This window comes from Crassostrea angulata, chromosome 7, assembly GCF_025612915.1.
Source record: "Crassostrea angulata isolate pt1a10 chromosome 7, ASM2561291v2, whole genome shotgun sequence".
NCBI lineage: Eukaryota > Metazoa > Mollusca > Bivalvia > Ostreida > Ostreidae > Magallana > Magallana angulata.
Window position 1 is genome coordinate 15128383 of NC_069117.1, and position 23417 is coordinate 15151799.

General features: G+C 32.3%; 1 protein-coding gene across 1 annotated transcript in view; it reads left to right on the top strand.

Moving 5' to 3' along the window:
* The window catches only part of LOC128192260 (transcriptional regulator ATRX-like), a 39720-nt gene extending 16987 nt beyond the window's left edge, over positions 1-22733 (top strand). The window contains exons 16-31 of the mRNA XM_052864816.1: positions 560-703; positions 1296-1473; positions 1735-1872; positions 4306-4481; positions 4627-4869; positions 5500-5705; positions 5798-5853; positions 6259-6412; positions 7166-7334; positions 11322-11440; positions 11706-11883; positions 12088-12270; positions 18127-18307; positions 18432-18583; positions 18706-18810; positions 21411-22733. Coding sequence (XP_052720776.1) covers positions 560-703; positions 1296-1473; positions 1735-1872; positions 4306-4481; positions 4627-4869; positions 5500-5705; positions 5798-5853; positions 6259-6412; positions 7166-7334; positions 11322-11440; positions 11706-11883; positions 12088-12270; positions 18127-18307; positions 18432-18583; positions 18706-18810; positions 21411-21620 — 2592 coding nt within the window. The 3' untranslated portion in view covers positions 21621-22733. The remainder of the gene's footprint in view (positions 1-559; positions 704-1295; positions 1474-1734; positions 1873-4305; positions 4482-4626; positions 4870-5499; positions 5706-5797; positions 5854-6258; positions 6413-7165; positions 7335-11321; positions 11441-11705; positions 11884-12087; positions 12271-18126; positions 18308-18431; positions 18584-18705; positions 18811-21410) is intronic.
* The last annotated feature ends 684 nt before the right edge of the window (positions 22734-23417 follow it).

Sequence of the window (23417 nt, forward strand, 5' to 3'; positions counted from 1 at the left end):
TGATGTCGTCGAATCAATAACTGCCATCAGTTGAGCAGACAAATTGAATAACGCACATTAGCGTGTTATGATAATTTGTAAGCTCAACTGACGGCAATTATTGACACGGTGACATCAAAAATCAATCATTTAATGCTTATACTTACATTCCCTTAATGATGAAATCAATTACTTAAATAAATCGATATAAATTGCAGATCATGGAGGAAGTAAATTAGTAACAGCAAAAACAGCTGTTTTATAAAACCAGTTTAAACTGGTTATCCCATAGACTGTAGAGCTGAGATCGGCGAGAATGAAAATATAATCCATGAAAAATAACTCTTGAAATTTTGCTTTTAACTATAAAGTCAACTTTTTTGTTGAATAATTGTAAAACATGGTGTTTTAACAACATTTATGAAATATATATTTTAACCGATAACATAGAAATCAATATTTGAGAACTGCTTATATAAATTACATGTAAATTCATATGCAGTGATTAATTGTTGCATTTAGAGACATTTAAAGATCACAGAATTTAATGGAAAAATAAATATATTGATTTGCTTTTCAGCTGATAGCATTTATCCATACTGTGCTTGTCAACAGTAAGAAGACTAAAGTTCACACTTGTATGGTAGTTTCTCCTCTCAACACCATTCTGAACTGGCAGTATGAGTTTGAAATGTGGCAAGAATTCACCAAAAAGGAGGTTGATGTAAGAAAATTACAATATTTGGTGCTGGGACCAATATACATTATCAATTTTATTAAGAATATTTTTTTAACACACGTATATTTCTGTGATATATATCTTATGTTTCATCATAAGTACACTTCCTTGGAAAAAAGCTGTTTTCACAAGACTTTCGATGGGATGTAACTATCAGTATGCTCATTAAAACAAGCTACACATGCACCAATGACATGCATTGACTTTCTTCTAATTTGTTAGAAAAAGCTCATCAATATTCATGGATTGTCACAATCTGAAAGGTTTTTTTTCAAGATATGCTCTGTTAAATGAAATTGATTCTGTTTCAACTGAAATATATAGCCCTGGATAAAGTCGTGCAAGTGTCATTGCGTTCAATGTATTTCTTTCTGTTAGCCAATGACTGGTCAGTTAAAAATTAATAGACACTACCTTCATCAAATTATAGTTTTACATGTACTGCCCAAAGGCCTAGCTCTTGTTAAAACGGCTCTAGTTTTCTGAAGTTTTTACCTTCTTCATGTAATTGCCGAAATTAATGATCTTTAAAAATCCTATTAGCACTTAGTGAGATTCAATGCCTGTCTGTTTGAAGGTGTACGAGTTATCCTCAGTGAAACAGAATGCTGATAGAGCAGCAGTGCTGAAAAACTGGCATAGTAATGGAGGGGTGATGATTATAGGCTACGACATGTTCAGGAATCTTACCCAGGGCAGCCACTGCAAGAATAAAAACCAGAAGAAGATATTTTCAGAAAGCCTTGTGGATCCAGGTAATACACAAATGTAAAGGAGTTGTAATTATAAACACTCGATAAGAATATTATTTGTTTGGTAACAGTACTTTATACAAGAGAAATATTTTTCTTAAACATCAACATTTACATGTACAGTATATGCATAATTCTGAAAATTATGGTGGAAGTTAACAAGCATTGGTAGTCCCTGTAAAATATTAATACATATACAAGTAATTATTTGTTGTATGATTTTTTGGGGTCCAATTTTCCTTACATATTTTTGATTTCCTGTAGGTCCTGACATAATAGTATGTGATGAGGGCCATATTCTGAAGAATGACCAATCAGCCATCTCCAAGGCTATGAACAAGATCAAGTCCTTCCGCAGAGTGGTACTCACTGGAACTCCATTACAAAACAACCTCATGGAATGTGAGTAGCACTGATTGCTCTGAATAACATTTAAGGGTTTTGATAAATGACAAAATGATATCGCACAAGTTTTTTCTGTGTGTGTTAAGATTACATGTGCATATGAAAATTTCAAAGATTTTTTATACAAAATTTGAAACTAACACGGAAAAAAAAATACTTTTTAAAGAAATATACTTTATCTAAGTGTTAACTGTGGTGTAGAGATGATAGATATTGTTTAAAGACTTCATCTTTTTAATACTCTGCAGCAGGGACCAACCTAGAGCAAAATTTTAGGGAGACTTCACTTCTCCCTAACAGAAAAATAGAGAGAAGTTTGAGAAATCCGGGAGACTTCCATTACTTGACAACAGCATAACGCTTATGAATCAATTTTTAATAATCTAAATTAGATTAGAAGTCAATAAAAAATAAATCAACTTCTAAAAATTAAAAAAAAACCTTTTCAATTTATCAAATTTAATTTACTTGATGTATTCATGCATTTTATATATAAAATGTGTTGTAATTGTGTTAGCTAAATGACAAATAAAATCAGTCGCTGTATTTCTGTGTATTTTGGAGGTATTAGTCTAACCCTTTGACCCAATTACAACCGTTATATGTAGATGATCTTATTTTTATAGATAACTGTAAACAAACGGTTTTATGATTGTTTTAGCATTACTTTGGCAGAGTTATTAACTAATTACAAGTTACCAACTAATTGTAACATCAACACTTAAAGAAATAAACATCGGTTGCACAGTATGTGGTTGCATCACCCGTATTTTAACGGCTTGGGGTAAAATGCTGACGATGGACCCTCCACTTTGGAGGGTCCATAGTGGAAGGGGTGGAGCTTGGTGTGTCATTCTTAATTCAGAGTCTGTTTGATCTGTCATTCCAATTTCATCATGCACCTAATAGCTAAAACATATGGGTTGTTTATTAGAAAAAAAAGAAGGAGAGGGAGGTCCTAACATTTAATGAATTTAGCAACTTCAAATGAACTTTATCAGGATACATAAATTACTCTATGTTTGTGTAACAATTATTCTGAGTCCAGTGAGACTGTGATACACGTTGAGAGAGATTTATCTTTTTTCCCCAGTAACAAATGTTAATATATTAATATTAATATATTAATAGTAAAAAAAAATGCTATGGATGTGGACAAGTATTTACAGAAAAATTAAGAAAACCACCCAATGATCTTGTTCTCAAACAGTATGATTATCGGAAATATCCGAGTCCGAATTCCAAGTCACCAAGAGTGTCAGCTTTGTTGCAAAATACTTATTAACAATGCGGATTGTTGTCGGAGACAATGTCCGGTGTTTGAAATGTCTCGCCATTTCAAAGTACATTTAGAAATTTCAGCACAATTATTTTCAGGACATATGAACATTTAAAGGAAATGTAATATAAAATCAATTATTTTTACAAGACTTACACTTTTGTAGAATAAAATTCATAAGCTGTTATAAATTTAAAATTTTTTGTCCATTTCAGCAATAATGCAACTGTAATATTTTTACTATATAATTCTTGTGTAGAACTAATGGACAATATGTACTTTTAAAACACCCAGCACCTAAATGAAAGGGCCACCATTCTTCATCGTCAATTAGGGGAGAGAAGTTTTATGTGCTTGCGCTTAAAAGTCATATAAATAAAACAATGTGCCCCATTCTGTTTCTGATAACATAATTGGAATGACAGATCAAAGGACTCTGAATTAAGACTGACACACCAAGCTCCACCTCCTCCACTATGGACCCTCCAAAATGGAGGGTCCATTGTCAGCATTTTACCCCAAGCCTATTTTAACCCCTCAAAGATAAGATAGTCTTGAGTAAATAATCACAACAGGGGTTAAATGAGTCTGTGAAAACGTCTTTAGAATTAGTTAATTATCATTTTATTGCCTTTTGGGTTAATTTACACGATTGTGAACTCATAATACAGGGCAACTTCAACTTCTCTTTCGGAGGAAATTCCGGCGAAGTTACCGATCAAAAAGCGACTATTTCGCCCAAGTCGCCCCCTAGGTTGGTCCTTGCTCTGCAGCCTTTCAGCCTTTTATTTCTTAGAACATTAAGGTGGCTCACAACATTTTGAAATAGTTTCTCAAGTCAGCAGAAAATTGCTTGATTATGAAAGATAGAATGATGCAAAAGAAGTATGTAAGTTAAATAGGACAAAAAATTGGCATTTTCGGAAAACATGATTTTCCAAAAATTGAATTAAGTAAATGCAGTTCTATGCAACCAAACCCAAATCAACTAATACTAACAATTTAAAAAAACATCTAATCTTGTCACATTGTGTCTTGAAAAGTATTTGATGTAGTGAGCTACTTTAAGATGTGAAGTATTCATTTACTGTATCTTTACTTATACATGTATCTGTACATTAATTGTTTAAACATGCACATTTATGTTTTAGATCATTGTATGGTGAGTTTTGTGAAACCCAATTTGTTGGGAACTAGCAAGGAGTTTCGTAACAGATTTGTTAATCCAATAACCAATGGCCAGTGTGCAGATTCCACAGCCCACGATGTGAAAATTATGAAAAGACGTGCACATATATTGCACGAAAAACTCAATGGTTGTGTGCAGGTACAGTTCACAGTTCAATTATATTGTTCTAAAGAAATAATATACTCTTCACATTCAGTACTCGCTCTATTTAAAAAAAAGTAAAATAAATGATTTCATTAAATCTGTGTATCATTAATTCCATAATTATTTTATTCTTAAACAGAGGAAAGACTACAGCTCACTAACCAAGTATTTACCTCCAAAACATGAGTATGTTATTGCTGTCCGCTTATCACCAATGCAGATGAGTTTGTATGAGAAATACTTGAGTCTAGCAGGCTTTGGAACAGATGCTGCCCCAAGGGCCAATCGAGGAGCCAGGCTCTTTGCAGATTATCAAGCCTTGATGCGAATCTGGACACATCCATGGGTCATGAAGATGGATGAAATCCGACAAGCTGATAAGGTATGGAACAGTCATTTTAATATTAATCATTTGCAGATATTTGTTTACTCTTACATATACAAAATGTGCTTGTAAATGTATTAACTTTATATACTAGAGAAGAAAAAGGACAGAAAATGATATAGAGAAGGTTTATTTTCATTTGATTGAAGTTGGATTATTTTATGTTCACTTTTGGTTCTACATTTACAGTTCTGTTTATATGTATTATTTGATTGCATGAATTATACATTTTATTTCTTGTATCAAATAATTGTCCAAATTCATGATAACTTTTCATGTACTGAACATGCAGTCCAACAATGATTTATGTACTGAATGTTCAATAAGGGTTAAAAATAAAAGAGATAAGTAAATTACTACTTGTAGGTGGATGTAATTGTTCTTTTGATTTCAGCAGTGTAAATTCCCTGCTAAAAGCAAAGTCTTGAGATATCAGAATTATCACAGTGCTGCCCTATGAAGAAAATATTTCATCCATTCTACTAATGTTTAGTTTATTTTTTACTCATGTTTGTTTTTGCTCACTTAGGCCAAAGTGAGCTGTTCCAGTCGAAAATTTTCTGATACCTGCCTTGTTTATTTTGATATTCTAAGTGGCATCATCTAATTCTTACTCTTTTAATTCAGAGGGCAATCAATGATGAGTCCGATTTTTTAGATGACTCGGCAGGTTCTGATTTGGAGGACGACAAGTCTGATTCTAGTTCTGATTCATCAAGTCCCTCAGAGGTATCAGCAGTGTCCGACTTGTCTGGAGACGACAGGAAAACTCGCAGTAAAAAGAAGAAGAAAGAGGGTGATTCTGATGACAGTGACTCAGACAGTGGTAAACAGTAAGTAGGATTTAACATCGGGAAATGTTTCCACTTATTTTTGTAGACTTGCGTGGACATTTTTAAGTTTACCTACTTATTCTGTATTTCAGGAAAAAGGGTGAAGTTGTGAAAAAGTGGATCACAAGACGACGAGCAGGACAAATAAGTAAGCTTACTGTTTGATGAGGTCATTTGAGTTATTCAGGTGATTTATTGCTGTCCAGTGTTGTATGTCATTGACCATCATTTGTAAATGTTTCGAAATTCTTAACTTCTTATCTGAACCTACTGAGCTAATCTAGATTTGATTGTTAGGGGAAGGGAATAAAATTCTTGAATCATCAGTTTTTCAACATAAAGTTTGAAATTATTTCATTGAGTAAATATTTATGTGATGCACAGATGTTTGATTCAATAGTATTGCTTTATCATTATTTTTGGCTATTAATTTTAAAGCGACAGTATTTTGGAAGTGCAAAAGTGTACATGTATATCCATCATTTATGTGCAAGCTTGATATTTTAGCTATGGGGTACTAGTTTTGTTTACTGTGAAAAAATTGTGTACACAGGTGAGTCAGATGAAGACGTTGGTCCCCAGCCTGTGTCCAGCGAGTGGTGGGCTGAGTACGTCAAACCAGAGGATGAGGAGAAAATAGAACTCAGTGGGAAACTGGTGCTGTTGTTTGAGATTCTCAGGATGAGTGAAGAAATAGGAGACAAAGTGTAAGATTCCATGTGTTTTGAACAGCAGAAGTTCATGTACTTAATATGAACATTCATTCACACTTTCGAAAATCTTTGATACTCAAATGTGAATTTCAATGTAAAAGAAATATTTTTATTGTCCTCACATGTATTTGCAGTCTGAATTATGCAGCAGAACATTAGTTTCATGTAAATGTATTTCAAATAAAAGTAACGGTATCCATGTATATTATTCTACATAAAAATAAATATATTACGAGGATGTTACAAAGTTGTAACCAATATACATACATGTGTATTATTCTACATACATATAAATATATTACAAGGAAGTTGTAACCAATATACATATAATATGATATCATCAAATACACACACACTCATGATATATGTACTTGAATTTCCAAGTCATAAATTAAAATGTGAAATATAGTGTATGTAATCTCTGTGTTAAGTATTTGGATGCAGAAATAAGATAATAAATTTCTCATCTTAATGACAGCATATGCAGATTATTATTATTTAATGATCACTTTTCAAAAGTACATGTCAAACTGGTAATGCAAGTTTGAACGATTCATTTAATTTAACACTTACTATAATAAAACTATTCAAAGTGCATGAGTCATGAGTGATATTGATTTGTTATCATTATTTTTTCAATGCACCATTTGACTGAGGAAAAATAAATTACCAGTATACAAAATGAATTCAAGTTTTCCTATCAGTGAAATTGTAAATTAAAACCAATTTTGAATTTATATTTTACAGGTTAGTTTTCAGTCAAAGTTTGTTATCACTGGATTTGATCGAAAGATTTTTGGATAGAGTTGATAAAAAGCATCAAGAAGATTTGGACAAAGAGAAAGAAAAGAAGAGTGATGAGAAGGAAGGAGATGATGAGAAATCTGACGAGAAGAAAGAGGGTCTGAATGAGGAGGTACAGTACCCGCAACGTTATTTTTTACAATCCTATCCTATCGTATCGTGTATCAATCCTATCGTATCGTGCGTGTATACTGTTCTATCGTGCGTTAATCTTATCCTATCGTGCGTGTATACTGTTCTATCGTGCGTTAATCCTATCCTATCGTGCGTGAATCCTATCAGGTTTATCGTTTAATTTCAACAATTCTTCTGTTTAGCCTATCGTGTTAATCGTTTCGTGCCTTTTCATAAGCAAGTAAATTTATTACTAAGTTGCAACTCGTTCGGTGCGCCGTATACGAATATTTATCGAAGAAGAATTGTAAAATCCTATCGAACATTCCGTCAGGATACTAATTTTTTAGATCAAAATTAACCAATATTACATGTAAATCATATCTGTTAACATTGAAAATGAAAAACGAAGTTCTTTGGAACAAGGTAACATATTTACCTGTAAATCGAATATATTAAATCGTACGCAGAGTGTATACCTACGTAAACATTAACTTGTATGCAATATAATTTTGTTGCATCATATTTTACAGAAACAAAACTATTTATGATATAATTTATATTTAAGTCAAACCCGAGTTGTATTTTGAACCCGTTATTTTCCGTGTGATATTTGATTTCAGGCTGAAATGTTCTCGGCAATCAGCTAGGGTGTGTGGAAATGAAATCAATGTTTTTTTGGTTTTTTTTTTATTTATTATTTTTTCATATGCATACAAACATTTTAATAATATAATTCAAAGCCATTTTTTATTCATCCACTCACACATTCGTGCTCACATTCATCCAGATTTGGCAGTGGTTGCTTATTTAACAAAGGCAAACGGTTAATATTAATAATAAACAAAGAAGTTCTAAACAAAAAATAAAAAATTACTGAATTGTATCAAATATATGTTTCCATACATGCCAGTTGTTGTCCCCCGCCGCAACGCGGTGCGGGGACATAGAAATGCCGGGCGTCCGTCCGTGCGTCCGTGTGTCCGTGCGTCCGTGTGTCCGTCCGTCACACTTTTTTGTAAGCGCTCTCATGCCTACAAATTTTGACGGATTTTCATTAAATTTATACCAAATGTATATACCACTATTACCTTGGTCAAGTTTGAAAATCAGCATTGGTCGATACTTTTTGTTGGAGTTATGAGACTTTGACCGCAATAATGACTCTGTTTTATCCAAAAATTGACCTTGTAAGCGCTCTCATGCCTACAAATTTTGATGGATTTTCATTAGATTTATACCAAATGTTTATACCTCTATTACCTTGGTCAAGTTCGAAAATCAGCATTGGTCGATACTTTTTGTTGGAGTTATGGGACTTTGACCGCAATAATGACTCTGTTTTATCCAAAAATTGACCTTGTAAGCGCTCTCATGCCTACAAATTTTGACGGATTTTCATTAAATTTATACCAAATGTACATACTACTATTACCTTGGTCAAGTTTGAAAATCAGCATTGGTCGATACTTTTTGTTGGAGTTATGAGACTTTGACCGCAATAATGACTCTGTTTTATCCAAAAATTGACCTTGTAAGCGCTCTCATGCCTACAAATTTTGACGGATTTTCATTAGATTTATACCAAATGTTTATACCACTATTACCTTGGTCAAGTTCGAAAATCAGCATTGGTCGATACTTTTTGTTGGAGTTATGGGACTTTGACCGCCATAATGACTCTGTTTTATCCAAAAATTGACCTTGTAAGCGCTCTCATGCCTACAAATTTTGACGGATTTTCATTAAATTTATACTAAATGTTTATACCACTAATACCTTGGTCAAGTTCCAAAATCAGCCTTGGTCGATGGACTCGATACTAGACAGCTTGACCGGCGGGGGACCCAGGAATTCTATTCTTGTTAGTAAACTTTTGCATTTGAAATTTCTGACATGAAATATATTTTTCAACTTTGTATTTGTTATATAGATAAAATAGCAGCCCTAGTAGACTAGGCAGTATATCTTTTTTAAGACAGCAAAATAAATATTGTTTTGTGTACAAAATTATAAAGTTTACAACTTTATTGTCTTTTGACAATGGGAGTTCACCCAATAAAATATTGATAACATTGAAACCAATTCGTATAGAAGTATATTGGTAAATATGCATGCTTAGGTTGCTCCAAATTGTTGATATTTTTTCACAGCTCACAAAAACATGTTGGATTGTCTCAACATCACGTTCACAGAAGGAACAGCATTCAGAAGATACAACATTGATTTTTTTCAAATAGTAATTTACAGGAAGAATTCTATGAAGTAATCTGTATTGTAACCATGAATAGATGAGTCATTGGTTGTCTTAAAACATACATTAAAAGCATCAGAAACACAAATTTCTACCCCATATTGTACCAATTCTGAATTCCACTTTGGTATTGCAGTTGGGGTTATTTTACAGGCAATTAACTGTTTATAAATTGGTTTTGTACATTTATCTTGCAAAAGAAAAGGTTTGTAATATAATGGAATATATGGAGTAAAGGATCTCTTAAATAAACATTTGATATGTACTGGAAGAGAGGATCTTAGATATGTTGATATAGCACTAACTATACTGTTGTATTGCATTGTACAAATATGCAAATCAATTTTTTTTTGAAAACTTACATGTGACAAAAAATTTCCATTATCATCTAGAAAGTCATTGATGACCTTTACACCTTTTTTGTACCGACTTTTTATAAACAATGTTTTCATACCAACTCTAATATGACTATTATACCAAATAGGCATAAATAAAAAATTATTATTTTTCGGAATAACACATTCAGTAATAAATGCATCACCAAAATCTAGTAACAAGTTGACAAAGTCTTCACCATTAATGGCCTTCAATATGGAAGTCCATGAGCTATGTCCAACAATTAATCTTTTAATCCATGAACATTTTAATGACATAATAAACTTGTTAATATCCAACATTTTTAAACATTTTTAAACCACCTTTTCGATACTCTTGAATAACTACTGCACGTTTTATTTTATCACATTTGGCATTCCAAAAAAATTCAAAAATGTCTTTGTTCAATGTGGTGATTACCTCTTTAGGAGTAGGTAAAGACATAAATAAATGGTTTTTTGGAATAACTAGAGATTTTACTACCATCACACGTCCAATTGGTGTAAGGTTTCTTCTTTTCAAATGAAATCAATGTTAACAAATCGTACGCGGAATGTGTATCTTCGTAAATATTTATTTAACCTGTCTGTAATAATTCGTTTTTAATGTATTATTTTCTAATACAGAAAGAAATGTAGTTATGATAGATTTTATATTTACTCTATACAAGAGTTGGATTTATATAATAATTAAACCCGCTATTTTCCGAGTGATTTAATCTCGGGCTGAAATATTCGCGGCGATCGGCTATAGGGTGTTCGGTAATGAAAACAATTTTTACAAAACAGAAAATTTATTGATCATTAAAGCTCATAATTTTAGTTGAAAAAAAAATAACTGGTCATTTTTATACATTCTATAAATGATGCAGCGATGATTAACAACTCGGCAATTGTTACCAAAAATAAATTCCACGTATATCTTTATTTGTACGTGTTCTCTCTCAAATTCTGTCATTATCAGTTTGTTTGTAAATATCGTTTAAAGCGATCATACGTTTATCATGAACATCGTTTATCCTTTCCTATCATGTATCAATCCTATCATATCGTGCGTGTATACTGTTCTATCGTGCGTTAATCCTATCCTTTCGTGCGTGTATACTGTTCTATCGTGCGTTAATCCTATCCTTTCGTGCGTGAATCCTATCCTATCGTTTATCTTGTAAAAAATAACGTTGCGGGTACTGTAGATGACTTATCAGTTTTTCCTTATCACTGTGTGTATAATTTAACGTGTGCCAGATTTAAAGTTAACCTGCAACTGTTTGAAAATTTTAGCTGACATAGTGGCAGACAGGAAAATGCATATTCATCTGACTGATGATGTTTGATGTTTTATCTGTTTGATGTTTAGGGCGAATCGTTTGGAAAACACTGGACGTTGGGAGAGGATTACTTCAGAATGGATGGATCTCACAGTGCTCAAGCCAGGAAGGACATGGCTACTAAGTTCAACGACCCTGACAATTACCAGTAAGCTCAGACAGGAATTCATTGACTCTGAAATATAATTCATTTTAATCTTCATCTTCAAATATTTAGATTCTCAGAAATGATCCATTTATGAATGATTTAAATGAGTTTCGCAACAAAATCTTTGCATGCAAGATGTTTTATGCACTTCTTCATAGTAGATAAACTAATTTGATTCAATTTTAATGATATAATTTTGATTGATATTGTTACATTTATTATTGTTATTGCAATTATGCTGATTTTAATGATTTCATCATTTCAGATGTAGACTTTTCCTGATTTCAACAAAAGCAGGGGGACTAGGAATCAATCTGGTGGCAGCTAACCGTGTCATCATATTTGATGCATCGTGGAACCCTTCTCATGATGTTCAGTCCATATTCCGAGTGTACAGATTTGGACAGGAAAAACCAGTTTATGTCTACAGATTTCTTGCTCAGGTATAATTTTTATTCAGACTTTCTTGTAATGTACGATAACAGCATGTTTGATATTTTCTCAAGTTTCACGAACCACTGGAGTATGATTTTGTGAATTTATATGAAGGAAAAATGTGTTTGTTTTTGCAATTTTGTCATCAATGGAGACTTTCTCAGTACTGTTGCTATGCATAAGTTTGACATTGGGTCTTGTTGTGCCTGTAGGGAACCATGGAAGAAAAGATCTACGAGCGACAGGTAACCAAGCAGTCACTGTCCCAGAGAGTGGTTGACGAACACCAGATAGACAGGCACTTCAATGCCAATGAACTTCAAGAGTTATACAACTTCAAACCTGATAGACTCGATGACCCAAATAGAGTCGAAAAGACACCTATGCTACCAAAGGTATGTATAATCTCTTCTACATTTTGTGCACAATAACAAGGTCAAAGAACAGGGGCATACAAGGCGTTGCATTCCCCCCACTCGGAGCAATGAAGACAAAAGAATTTCAATTTAAGTTAGAATATTAATTTTTGACTTGTACAGTATGGATTGTTTTCATTATAAATTTCACGATGGAAGTCAATATTGTGCTTTCATTCTATAAACACGACAGGTATTGGTTTCCAAATTAAGCTGCACATCGTTTTTTGCCTTAATCTTGGATCATTCACTGTTCTTAAAGGGGCATGGTCACGATTTTGGTCAAATTCTATTTTTATGTTTTTACTATTTACAATGCTTTAGAAATGCATTTCTAATGATCAAATAAAATTTGAGAGTCACTCGTAGAGTTATAAGCAAGATACTGGGCTCACAATTCTTTGTCATGTAAACAAAGCTCATGCCCTGTTTTTGTTTACATAGGTTCAATATACCTGTAAAAAATCTTTTTCCAGTTTATTTGTCTATCTTTTTATTTATGTTAAGCATAGATAAACAGTTCCGAATGTTTAATACATTCGTTTTAGGTTTAAAACTGAAATTTTTACTTCAACGTTCAAAATGTAAACAAACGCTTTGTTTACATAACAAAGAATTTCAAGCTCTGTAACTTGCTTATAACTCAACAAATGACACTCAAATTTCGGTTGCCTATTAAAAATGCCTTTCTGAAGCATTGTAAATATTAAAATCGGAAAAATAATTTTTGACCAAAATCGTGACCATGCCCCTTTAATTGCAAAATTAGGTATGAATGGGTCCTGACTCCATCTTAAAAGTACTTTTATTTAAAGAATAACGTTATTTTAATTTTAATTATTGATTTATTAAAATGGAGTCTAGACCTATAATGGGTCAAATTTGTGATTTTCACCAAAAAGGTTTTACTTTATTAATTATTGTCAAAAAAGTTAAATTTATTCACCTGTACTCTAATGGGTCAACGTAGCTCACTGTGATATGCGGAGGCTCGTAGTCCATCCTTCTCCATGGAGAGGGTGTTCGAATCGTATAGACGGCGTTTTATTTTTAATTCATTTGCCTTTAAGTAAAATGTGTTTTGCTTTTAAACTCACCGGTGTCTGCGTTAAACCTGGTTAAAGTTTATGTTGCAGGTCCTGTATCTAAGTCATTACTTTTCCCATCTTCACCAAACTTGCATGGATGATGCATCTGGACCTATTTATGGACTTGATAGACTTTGATGCTTAATCTGAATCCTGAATTTCAGATGGAGGAGGTTAAGGTTTTTGGAGCAGGTTGAAGTTTTTGGTGCTGGTGCCCTTTGATAGCAATATCTAAGTTACTACTGGTCCTAACTTCACCAAACTTGCATGGATGGTGTGACTTATGATACTGATGCACCAGACAGGATTGAATGCTGAATCTGAGCCATAGGTTTCGGATGCTGGAGGAGGTTAAGGTTTTTAGAGCTGGTTAAAGTTTTTGGAGCAGGTGCCCTGTGATGAATATATCTTAGTTATTACTGGTCCTTACATCACCAAACGTGCATGGATGGTGCATCTTATGATACTGATGCACCAGACAGGATTGAATGCTGAATCTGAGCCATAGGTTTCGGATGCTGGAGGAGGTTAAGGTTTTTAGAGCTGGTTAAAGTTTTTGGAGCAGGTGCCCTGTGATGAATATATCTTAGTTATTACTGGTCCTTACATCACCAAATGTGCATGAATGGTGCATCTTATGATACTGATGCACCAGACAGGATTGAATGCTGAATCTGAGTCATAGGTTTCGGATGCTGGAGGAGGTTAAGGTTTTTGGAGATGGTTAAATAAAGTTTTAGAAGTAGGTGCCCTCTGATGATTATATCTTAGTTACTACTGGTCCTAGATTCACCAAACTTGCATGGATTGTGCATCTTATGATCTGATGCAACAGACAGGCATGAATGCTGAATCTGAGCTATAGGTTTCGGATGCTGGAGGAGGTTAAGGTTTTTAGAGCTGGTTAAAGTTTTTGGAACAGGTGCCCTCTGGTGATGATATCTTGGTTCTTACTGGTCCTTACTTCACCGAACTTGCATGGATGGTGTGTCTTGTGATACTGATGCACCAGACAGGCTTGAATGCTGAATCTGAGCCATAGGTTTTGGATGCTGGATTAGGTTAAGTTTTGTGGAACAGGTCACATGTTTTATAGATAATAGTACTATTTTAAACTTGCATGGTTGATTAAACTATAATATAAATGAATAACAGGTGTAGCCTCAGATACAGAGCCTGATCTTCATTATCAAGGATGCTAAAAATATGTCTTAGTTATTATTGGTCCTTACTTCACCAAACTTGCATGGATGGTGTGTCTTGTGATACTGATGCACCTGACAGGCTTGAATGCTGAATCTGAGCCATAGATGAGGTTTAGTTTTTGGAACAGGTCACATGTTTTATAGATAATAGCTTGCATAGTTGATTAACCATAATATAAATGAATTGAGGGGTAGCATCAGATGCAGAGCCTGATCTTCATTATCAAGGACGCTAAAAAAATCTCCTACCTCACTCAAACCTGCTTGATAGATGTATTTGTTGTTAAATGATATGACATGATTCCTGAGATTTAGTTTTGTATGATATGATACAGTATTGTTTAATATGATACAATATTATATCATATGTATATCGTAAAAAATTATATGATATGATATAAAATGTATGAATTTTTTGATATTTTATGATATGATATTGTTTCATTAATATATTATTTTATCACATGATACTGTTACATATGATATAGCAATATATAATATTGTATCATATGATACAATATTGGATATATACTATTGTAGCATAGAATATTATATATTATGAAATTGGTTTATATAATATATTATAATATCATTTTCATGCATTGTAACAAAGTATATCATTGGTTCTTTTGACATCACGTGTCAAAGTATAAAAATGCAGATTGACCTGTACTTTCTAAAAATAAGCTTTAAAAACTTAGATTGACCTGTACTTTCTAAATATAGAAATAATTTTGTTTTAATCTTGCCAATTCTTCTTTGGAAAATAATATAACGAATGTAGCCCTTTCACTTCGTGCTCGGTCGATATGCTTTTCTGTGAAGTCGATATATCTATGGATCGACCTCATGAAAGGGCTATATTTGTATAATATAACATTTTTGAATAAGTTTTCTCGTTATGTCACAAATGAGATAATTTTATTACTATGCCCTGAAAATTGCTGAATCACACCGGAAACAGTTATATTGCCCTCCCGGAAACAGTTATATTTCACAGGAAATAGTTATATTGCCCTCCCGAAACTGTAATATCACCATCGCGTGCAAGAATTCTGCATATTAATTACGTCGGGTTCGAAATTCAACAAGTCAGTTGCTAAGCAAACGTAAACAGATCCGCGAATTTTAAACATGTCAGGCCAACGTCTGCGGTTTGTTCATCTAAATTCAGATGTACTCGATAGTTTAATTGATGAAAAAAATTCGGCAAATACGACAAAAGAGAAAAACTCAAGCATTAGTGTTTTAAAAAAATTTCCTCTGCCTTGTGAATTAAATAATATGTTGATAACCCGAGTTTGATTTGTTTAAAAATGTTATATAACATATATCACATGTCTTCTCGGGCGACAATACCAGAATATTTGTCCCTCGGTGACAGGAAAGCCCTGGAGTGTTATGTCGCCCTCTGCCTTCGGCATCGGGCGACATAACACTCCAGGGCTTTCCTGTCACCTCGGGTCAAATATTCTGGTATGTCGCCCTCGAAGCCATGTAATATATGTATAATATCACATAATATAGTATAATATGATCTAATGATATATAATATTGTATCATATGATACAATATGAATAATATGATATTGTATCTTATAATATTTTTACTTGTATCATATGATATGATACAATGTTGTATCAAATTATATTGTATCATATGATATATCATATTATGTATCAAAAATGATACAGTATTATACAATAAAACATAATACTATATTATACAAAAAAAATATGATATCATGATATACAATATTGCAGGGATGGGGTAATTGAAAAAAGTATTTGTAATTGAGTGTAATTAATTACATTTTTCAAAGTAATTGAAAGTAATTTGTAATTGAGTCTGTCTTCAATTACAAGTAATTGAATGTATTTAAATACATTCCAAAAATATGGTGTATTTTCAATTACTTTTCAATTACATCTCAATTACTTTTTTTCCAAATTTAAAATATAAAAAAAGGTGTCTTATAATGATAAATAGATTTTATACATGTTTGGCATGGACTTTTGTTTATACAATAATTAAATGTCCCATAATGTTTCATATGTTTATACAGCATGACAGACTGCCCAGGGCGATAGGTAAAGATCTAATTTTGTGGAGGTGTGAACTCCTCTTATACCCAAGAACCCCGATTGATTTTAGACTTAAGGGAGTCAAAATATCTCATTCTTGTGAATTATAGCAATTATTATTTATATACTGATATGCTGTACTGCCAACAGTTTTATTTTCTGAATAAACATAGTTTTAATATGTGAATAAAAATTAATTCACTATAGAGAAAATATTATTCAGAACCAGAAATGAACTCAATGGTACTTAATGAATTTAATGTTAAAGAAAATTTTTCTAGAAATTTTCAAAAAATCTGATATGAACTGAACTATACAACCTTTAAAAACATAACCGTACATAAAGCTCTGTATATCTTAATGCTGTTAATATATGTATATGTTATCAAGATTTAAAAAAATAAAACTAAAGTATTTGAAATGTAATTAATAACATTTATCAAAGTAATTGAAAGTAATTAATTACATTTTAAAAAATCAATGTAATTGTAATTGCAAGTAATTGATAAAATTATTAATGTATTTGAAAGTAATTAATTACTTTTCAAAGTAATTGACCCCAACTCTGCAATATTGTGATGTATTATGTGATATGATATTGTATTTATAATTATATAATTATATATTGTATCATATATTATGTATTGTGATATTGTTTTATGTGATCAAATACAATAATGTAAAAAAAAACACAATACAATGTCATTTCATGTGTTACAATATCATATCTCATCATTATTTATTACGGTATTTTATTGTATTAAATGATTGTAAGAATGATAGGATGCAATATGGTATTTTATATTATTGTATTGATTAACATTGTATCTTATAATACCGTATGAAATGAACATATGATTATCATACAATTTTTTAACAGATGATATATGATATTGTGTCAAAACAGTATCCATGAGTATCCAAATCATGAAGTATGATTTTCATATACCGGTAATGTGATAAAGGTGGTCTCAGAAAGGTGATGCCTCATAAAGGTGATGCCTCGTCTTGGTGAGCTTTGTAATCTGTGATTACCTATGTTTTATTGATTATGAGAAAAATATCAAATACCATTTATATAATGACAACAATTACGTAATGTTCATGTTCTGTACATACAATGTCGGATAAAAATAGCGCTAGCACAGATATGAAATCATGTTGTAATGCTTAGAAAGCATCAAATAAAACAAAGGAGGAAAGTACCAAGTACATGTATTATTGTATATTATGTATTTGTCAGAGAATACAGTTCTATATGATACATGTACATGTACTGATGCACAGTTTCAAATGTAAAGATTTTTTTATATGTTCATATGCTATTTCAAAATCCTGGGTACAGGAGGATTTGTCAGGCCTTGTATGCTCTTGTCCTTTCAACAAGTTAAAACTATAGGTGTGTCAAATATCATTCTATATTTTAAAGAATTGTTTTATAAACATCCATTGCTATAGGACTTTATGCTTGCTGAGCTTATGAAGTCACAGAAAGACTGGTTTGTCAATTACCATGAGCATGACTCACTGCTGGAGAATAAGATCGGGGAAGAATTGGACGAGGAGGAAAGGAAGGCAGCTTGGGAGGAATTTGAAAATGAAAGGAAAGGTGTTATACAGATGAGGCAGAACTTTATGGGTATGTATTGTTCAAACTTGAATCCCTCAGTCTTGTTAAAGTATTTACGCAATTAAATTTAAAATGCTGATTAACCATTCACCTGTATTAAATGTGTGTGATGGTTGAACTATTTCTTTTAAAGCAAACATGCCTAACATGGGATTCAACAACATGCTCCAGCAAATGCAGCAACAGCAACAAATGGGAATGCCATATATGTACAACCAAGGGTATAATCTCCAGTCATTTTCACAACAGCACCTTTTACAGTTGGTTCAGGACATGAAACAGAGGGTAAGGGAATAGTGCAACCTATTCTGTTGAGAAATTTAATGTATTGTTGAATTATTGTTCTACTCATTTGCGGATATGCTGGCAGAAATGTTTTAAAGCTTTCTATTTTTTTTTATTTAAAGTATCCTCACTTGCCCCAGGAACAACTAACACAGCAAGTACAGGCAGTCATCCGTCAAATGATTTCTCGACAAATTGCAGCACAACAAGAAGCACAGAAAAGACAGGTACAGTTGGTCAATCACTTGATAAGATCACATGCTTGAATTTACTACTCTAGGCCATGAAAATTAATTTCTTGCTTCTCAGGCTAACATTTTCAAAAAAAGATGTGGTCGGGCGGTGATAATTTTTTCTTTTATTTCATAAAAAAAGGATGCTCATTTTTTTTATATATATTTAACAGTGTGCAATTTTTATTCAAATCCAGAAAAAGCGATGTTTTAAAGCCAGTAAATAGTTACCTTGAAATACCTTGAAATAAGAAAGCAGTGTGTTGAAGCATAATGGGATATTTACTATAGTACACGCTGCAGGAATTCTCCCCTTATATGCATTTAAGGTTCATAAAATCATTGCTGTCCCGATCGTAACTTAAACACAGTGTCTTGTAACTAGATTAGGCGGCCATCTGCAATTGTTATAATAAAATCTGAATCATAGCTATATTCTTCATTAAGTCAAGCGTTTTACTGACATTGTTAAATTTCACGTACTTAAACATTAAAATGCTTTTTTTGGTGATTCATTCGGGATATGAAGGTAGCGACATTGCAAAAAAAATACATAACCCACGTTAGCAGGTTATGTAAATTTTTTCTGCAATGATCGTTACCTTCATAACCCGCATGAGTCATTAAAGAAAGCATTTTATTGTTTATATTAACATCTTTTAACTAATTAATAAATTGATTGTAAAAAGTAAGTAATATGCACCAAATTACTGTTGATGTAAATAAGTAGGATAGCTAATAGAAACAGCCAAATCGTCTCCTGTGAGACTTTGAGTCTGACATCATCATGATTATTTCGTGTAGTCCGTGATTTTTCTTAGATAGTTGTCGGTCTTGACCAATCGATAAACAGGGCATGTCAATTTCAGTTATGTCACTTTCTTGTCAGTTTCAGCTGCTGTAGATTTCGACCTATCGATAAACGGGGCGTGTAGATTTCAGTCTGGCTGTTTCTATAGAGCTATGAATAATATATAAGTTTCCGTAAGAAATAGAGGGAATAATACTTGGTAGATGTAAATATATGTATTTGCATGTATACACATGTAGATAGATACAGATAGATACTTTCAGGAATGTGCTTATAATTAAAGTGGATCTCTACACCAAATAAGTGTAGGAGATTTTTATTGCATGCATTTGTTACTAATACTCGGCACAATGTTCAACAATAATAGACCTCAAAATACAATACTCTATTTTCTAGAGAATTTTTAAAATATCAGTCTGGTTCCAGATAACCCCTTATTTATCATATTTTTAAACGTTTCTGTTCTAAAATTCTTATGAAAGTGAAATGTCATTAAGTTTAGAAATAAAAGACATAATCATCATGAATGAAGTGTGTATGATTTTTATTGGAATCCACATAAATATGAAATTTATATATAAAAAAAATTCTTTTAAGGCAAACTGCTGGACAAAATCCCACAAAAATCTAAAAATATAAACAATATTTATTGGTTAATAGGATGAAAAAAAGAAATTGAATGAAATTGAAAAATTAAAGAAAATACTGAATTATTGCAAAAATCTTGGTATGAAAGATCCTGTTTAAGAGTTGTCTTTCTTTATTTTACATGGTCTCAAATATCTTGGGACCATTTTTTAATTAATAAAATTCACGAAGAAAAATTTAAAAAAAAAGGAACAAGTCTATGCTAACTATGTACATGTGTATATATAAGATTTGTAGTGATTATGATAATATTTGAAGATGAAAAGTTATATTTTTGATGAACGCAGTATATATATTTATATATATATAACTATTCAAAACAAAATTTTAGTAGTGAAATTGTCTTTTACTTTTTTATATACAATAGCAATTATAAACAATAACCATACGCATATTTATACATACATTAGATGTCCATAGTGATACACATGTACGTGTGGAAATGAAAAACTGGCTTGCAAATACGGGCTTCCACTGCTATTGCTACATGTACCTAGCTTTATCTATTTAAATCAAAATACATTAGTTTAATGTCTAAGTTTCAATGCATGTAGTTTACTGCAAATGTTTTACATTTGGGAAATTGGGATCAATTCAAGAGATCGTACTTCGGTACTTTCGTTTTATATTCATCATACATATATATATATATATATATAGTTTAAGTGAAAATATGATATCTGCTTACCTATATCGATAATCCGTCACAAATATATGATCGTCTGTTGCAGATGACAAGACTAAAATGTATTGCCAATAGCGGTGAAACAGTAAATTATTTAAATTCCACGTTTTCCGTACAAAGCAGCTGATAATCAATGTTAGTTGAAAGCTTTAAACAGGAAGAAAATTGACGTACTTATAAGCGTTTTGGTGACTATTCCTATATCATCTCCCTCGTTAGAAGAGTTCAATTTAACGGTCTATAGCTATTTTGTACCACGACAAAATATTATCAATCCGGAACAAAATGGCGTTTCGAACGGATGTCAGACATGTTGTGACGATGTAGCCTTCCACCTTAAATCAAATGTATGGTAACATGTCAAAAAAAAGAAAAATTTGGCCAAATATCCTACAAATTTAATATCATTTGTAAACAGTATTTTATGTATGACATATTGGTCTATGGTAGATTGAACAGAAAGAGCTCCATCACCAGCGAGAGCTTCAGAGAATCCAGGACCAGATCCGACAGCAGCAGATGCAGTTGATGCAGGCAGCCATGTCTGGTGCCAGCCCTGGGACCTCGGGGTTCCAAGGGGGTGCCTCTGCTATGCAGTCATTGATGAACAAGCAGGGCAATGAGGCATTAATGCAGCAGTTAAGAGGGGCCAAAAAGTGACTGTTAAAAGAATGCTGGGAAGGACTTTGCATTTATTTGATACAATGAATTAACTTTACCTTCAGTACAGTTGTGATGTACATATACCGGTACTTGTATGTGTCACACATATAACAACCACAAATATACTGTACAATGTGCCACAGTGACTGTTGTTTATTTTTGTATGATTGCAAACTGATTTGGATGAATTTTAATGTCTTACATTGTATGTGTGATGTTGAACATTTCTGCAGTATTTAATATCATTAATTAAATGTTTGTGTACTGTAGCTTTTTAATTGCTCTTGAGAAAAATCATCTTTTTGAAGAATAGTGAATTTTAAAAATGATTATATTTGGCCTAAAGCAAAATGATATCAATTATTTTTTATTGTTTACAATTTCTCTAGAAACTTTGAAAAATATCAATAAAATGCAAGATTAATTAAAATCCATAGATATTTACTGTGCACTGTATATCAGCTTAATAATGTATACAGTTTTCATTTTGTGGAAATCAAGTTTTCAAAGTAGCAGTTATTAAGCAATTAAGTGAAAAATAATGTGTCAAGTTGGCATAAGTTGATGGTTCATTTACAACTATATTTTTAACAAGTAGACTGACATTCATGTAAAGAGAGGATCTTTGATGAATATTTTGCAGAATTTAGTCATTTTATTGGGTAATATTTGTGGGCTTGTAGTATAGCTTTTTCTTTTATTTTATATAATGTTATAATTTATAACAATTGATTTTAGTGGTCCTATTTATTTGCTATATGAAAACCAGTTTTAGATTGGAGAAGTTCTCTCCCCTTTTCTCTTGTTTTTGAGATCTCAAATTTGAAGATATTGAGTACATTACAGATCTTCTGATCTGCAGAGAAACAATTCAATTGGAGTTAGCATGTTCAATCAATTATTGACTTCAGTATAGGTAGTGGTCTACCTTAGTTCATAGGGAAACATTGTTTCGGAATGACAATATAATTTTTCATATTGTCAGGTACAGTCAGTGGAAATTATCTGAAACTAGTCTATTTTGCAACTGAATTAATTTTGAAATGGTTCAGTTTGCAATTCATTGTAAAAGTCTTGATGTTTAATGTGAAATAAAACATTGAAGAGAAATCTTTCTTCCATTTCTTCTTAATTTTGTACTGAGAAATTTAAACTGCAAATGCGAGGTTAATCAAATTTAAATGTAATTTACCATTACCCACAACCAAACTTTTTTTTTGGGGGGGGGGGGGGGGGTGTTGGGTGTTACATTGGAATCGCCTTGTCCATCTGTCTGTGCAGTTGCGTTCGGTCCATTAATATGGAGGAACATTCGAGTTCTTACTTCCCACACAGATTGCTTATAACCAGAGTATGTGTCTTGATAAAGACCCAAGATCATTTTGGCAGTTGAAGGTCACTGGAAGGAACAGAGCAAAATTTCTGTCTGGACCATGTCTTTCTTTTGGGGAAACATGGAAGATTTTATGTACACAAAGATTGCTTATGATCTGATCGAGGTTGTGTTATGATTTTGACTTAAGGTCATTTGGGCAAGTTCAAGGTCATTGAAAGAAAATGTTGATGATGTGTGTCTACCTTATAATTTTGTAATGGAGAAACATTGGGAGTTTCTACTTCACATAAAATTGCTTATGACCCGAGGTTGTGTCATGAATTTGACCCAGGGTCAGTTGTGCAAGTTCAAGGTCATTGTTAAAAAAATGCATAATTCATGTATAGGCCAAATTTTGTAATGGTAAATGATTTGTAGCTAAAATTTGAAACAAAGATTGCTTGTGACCTGTAAATATG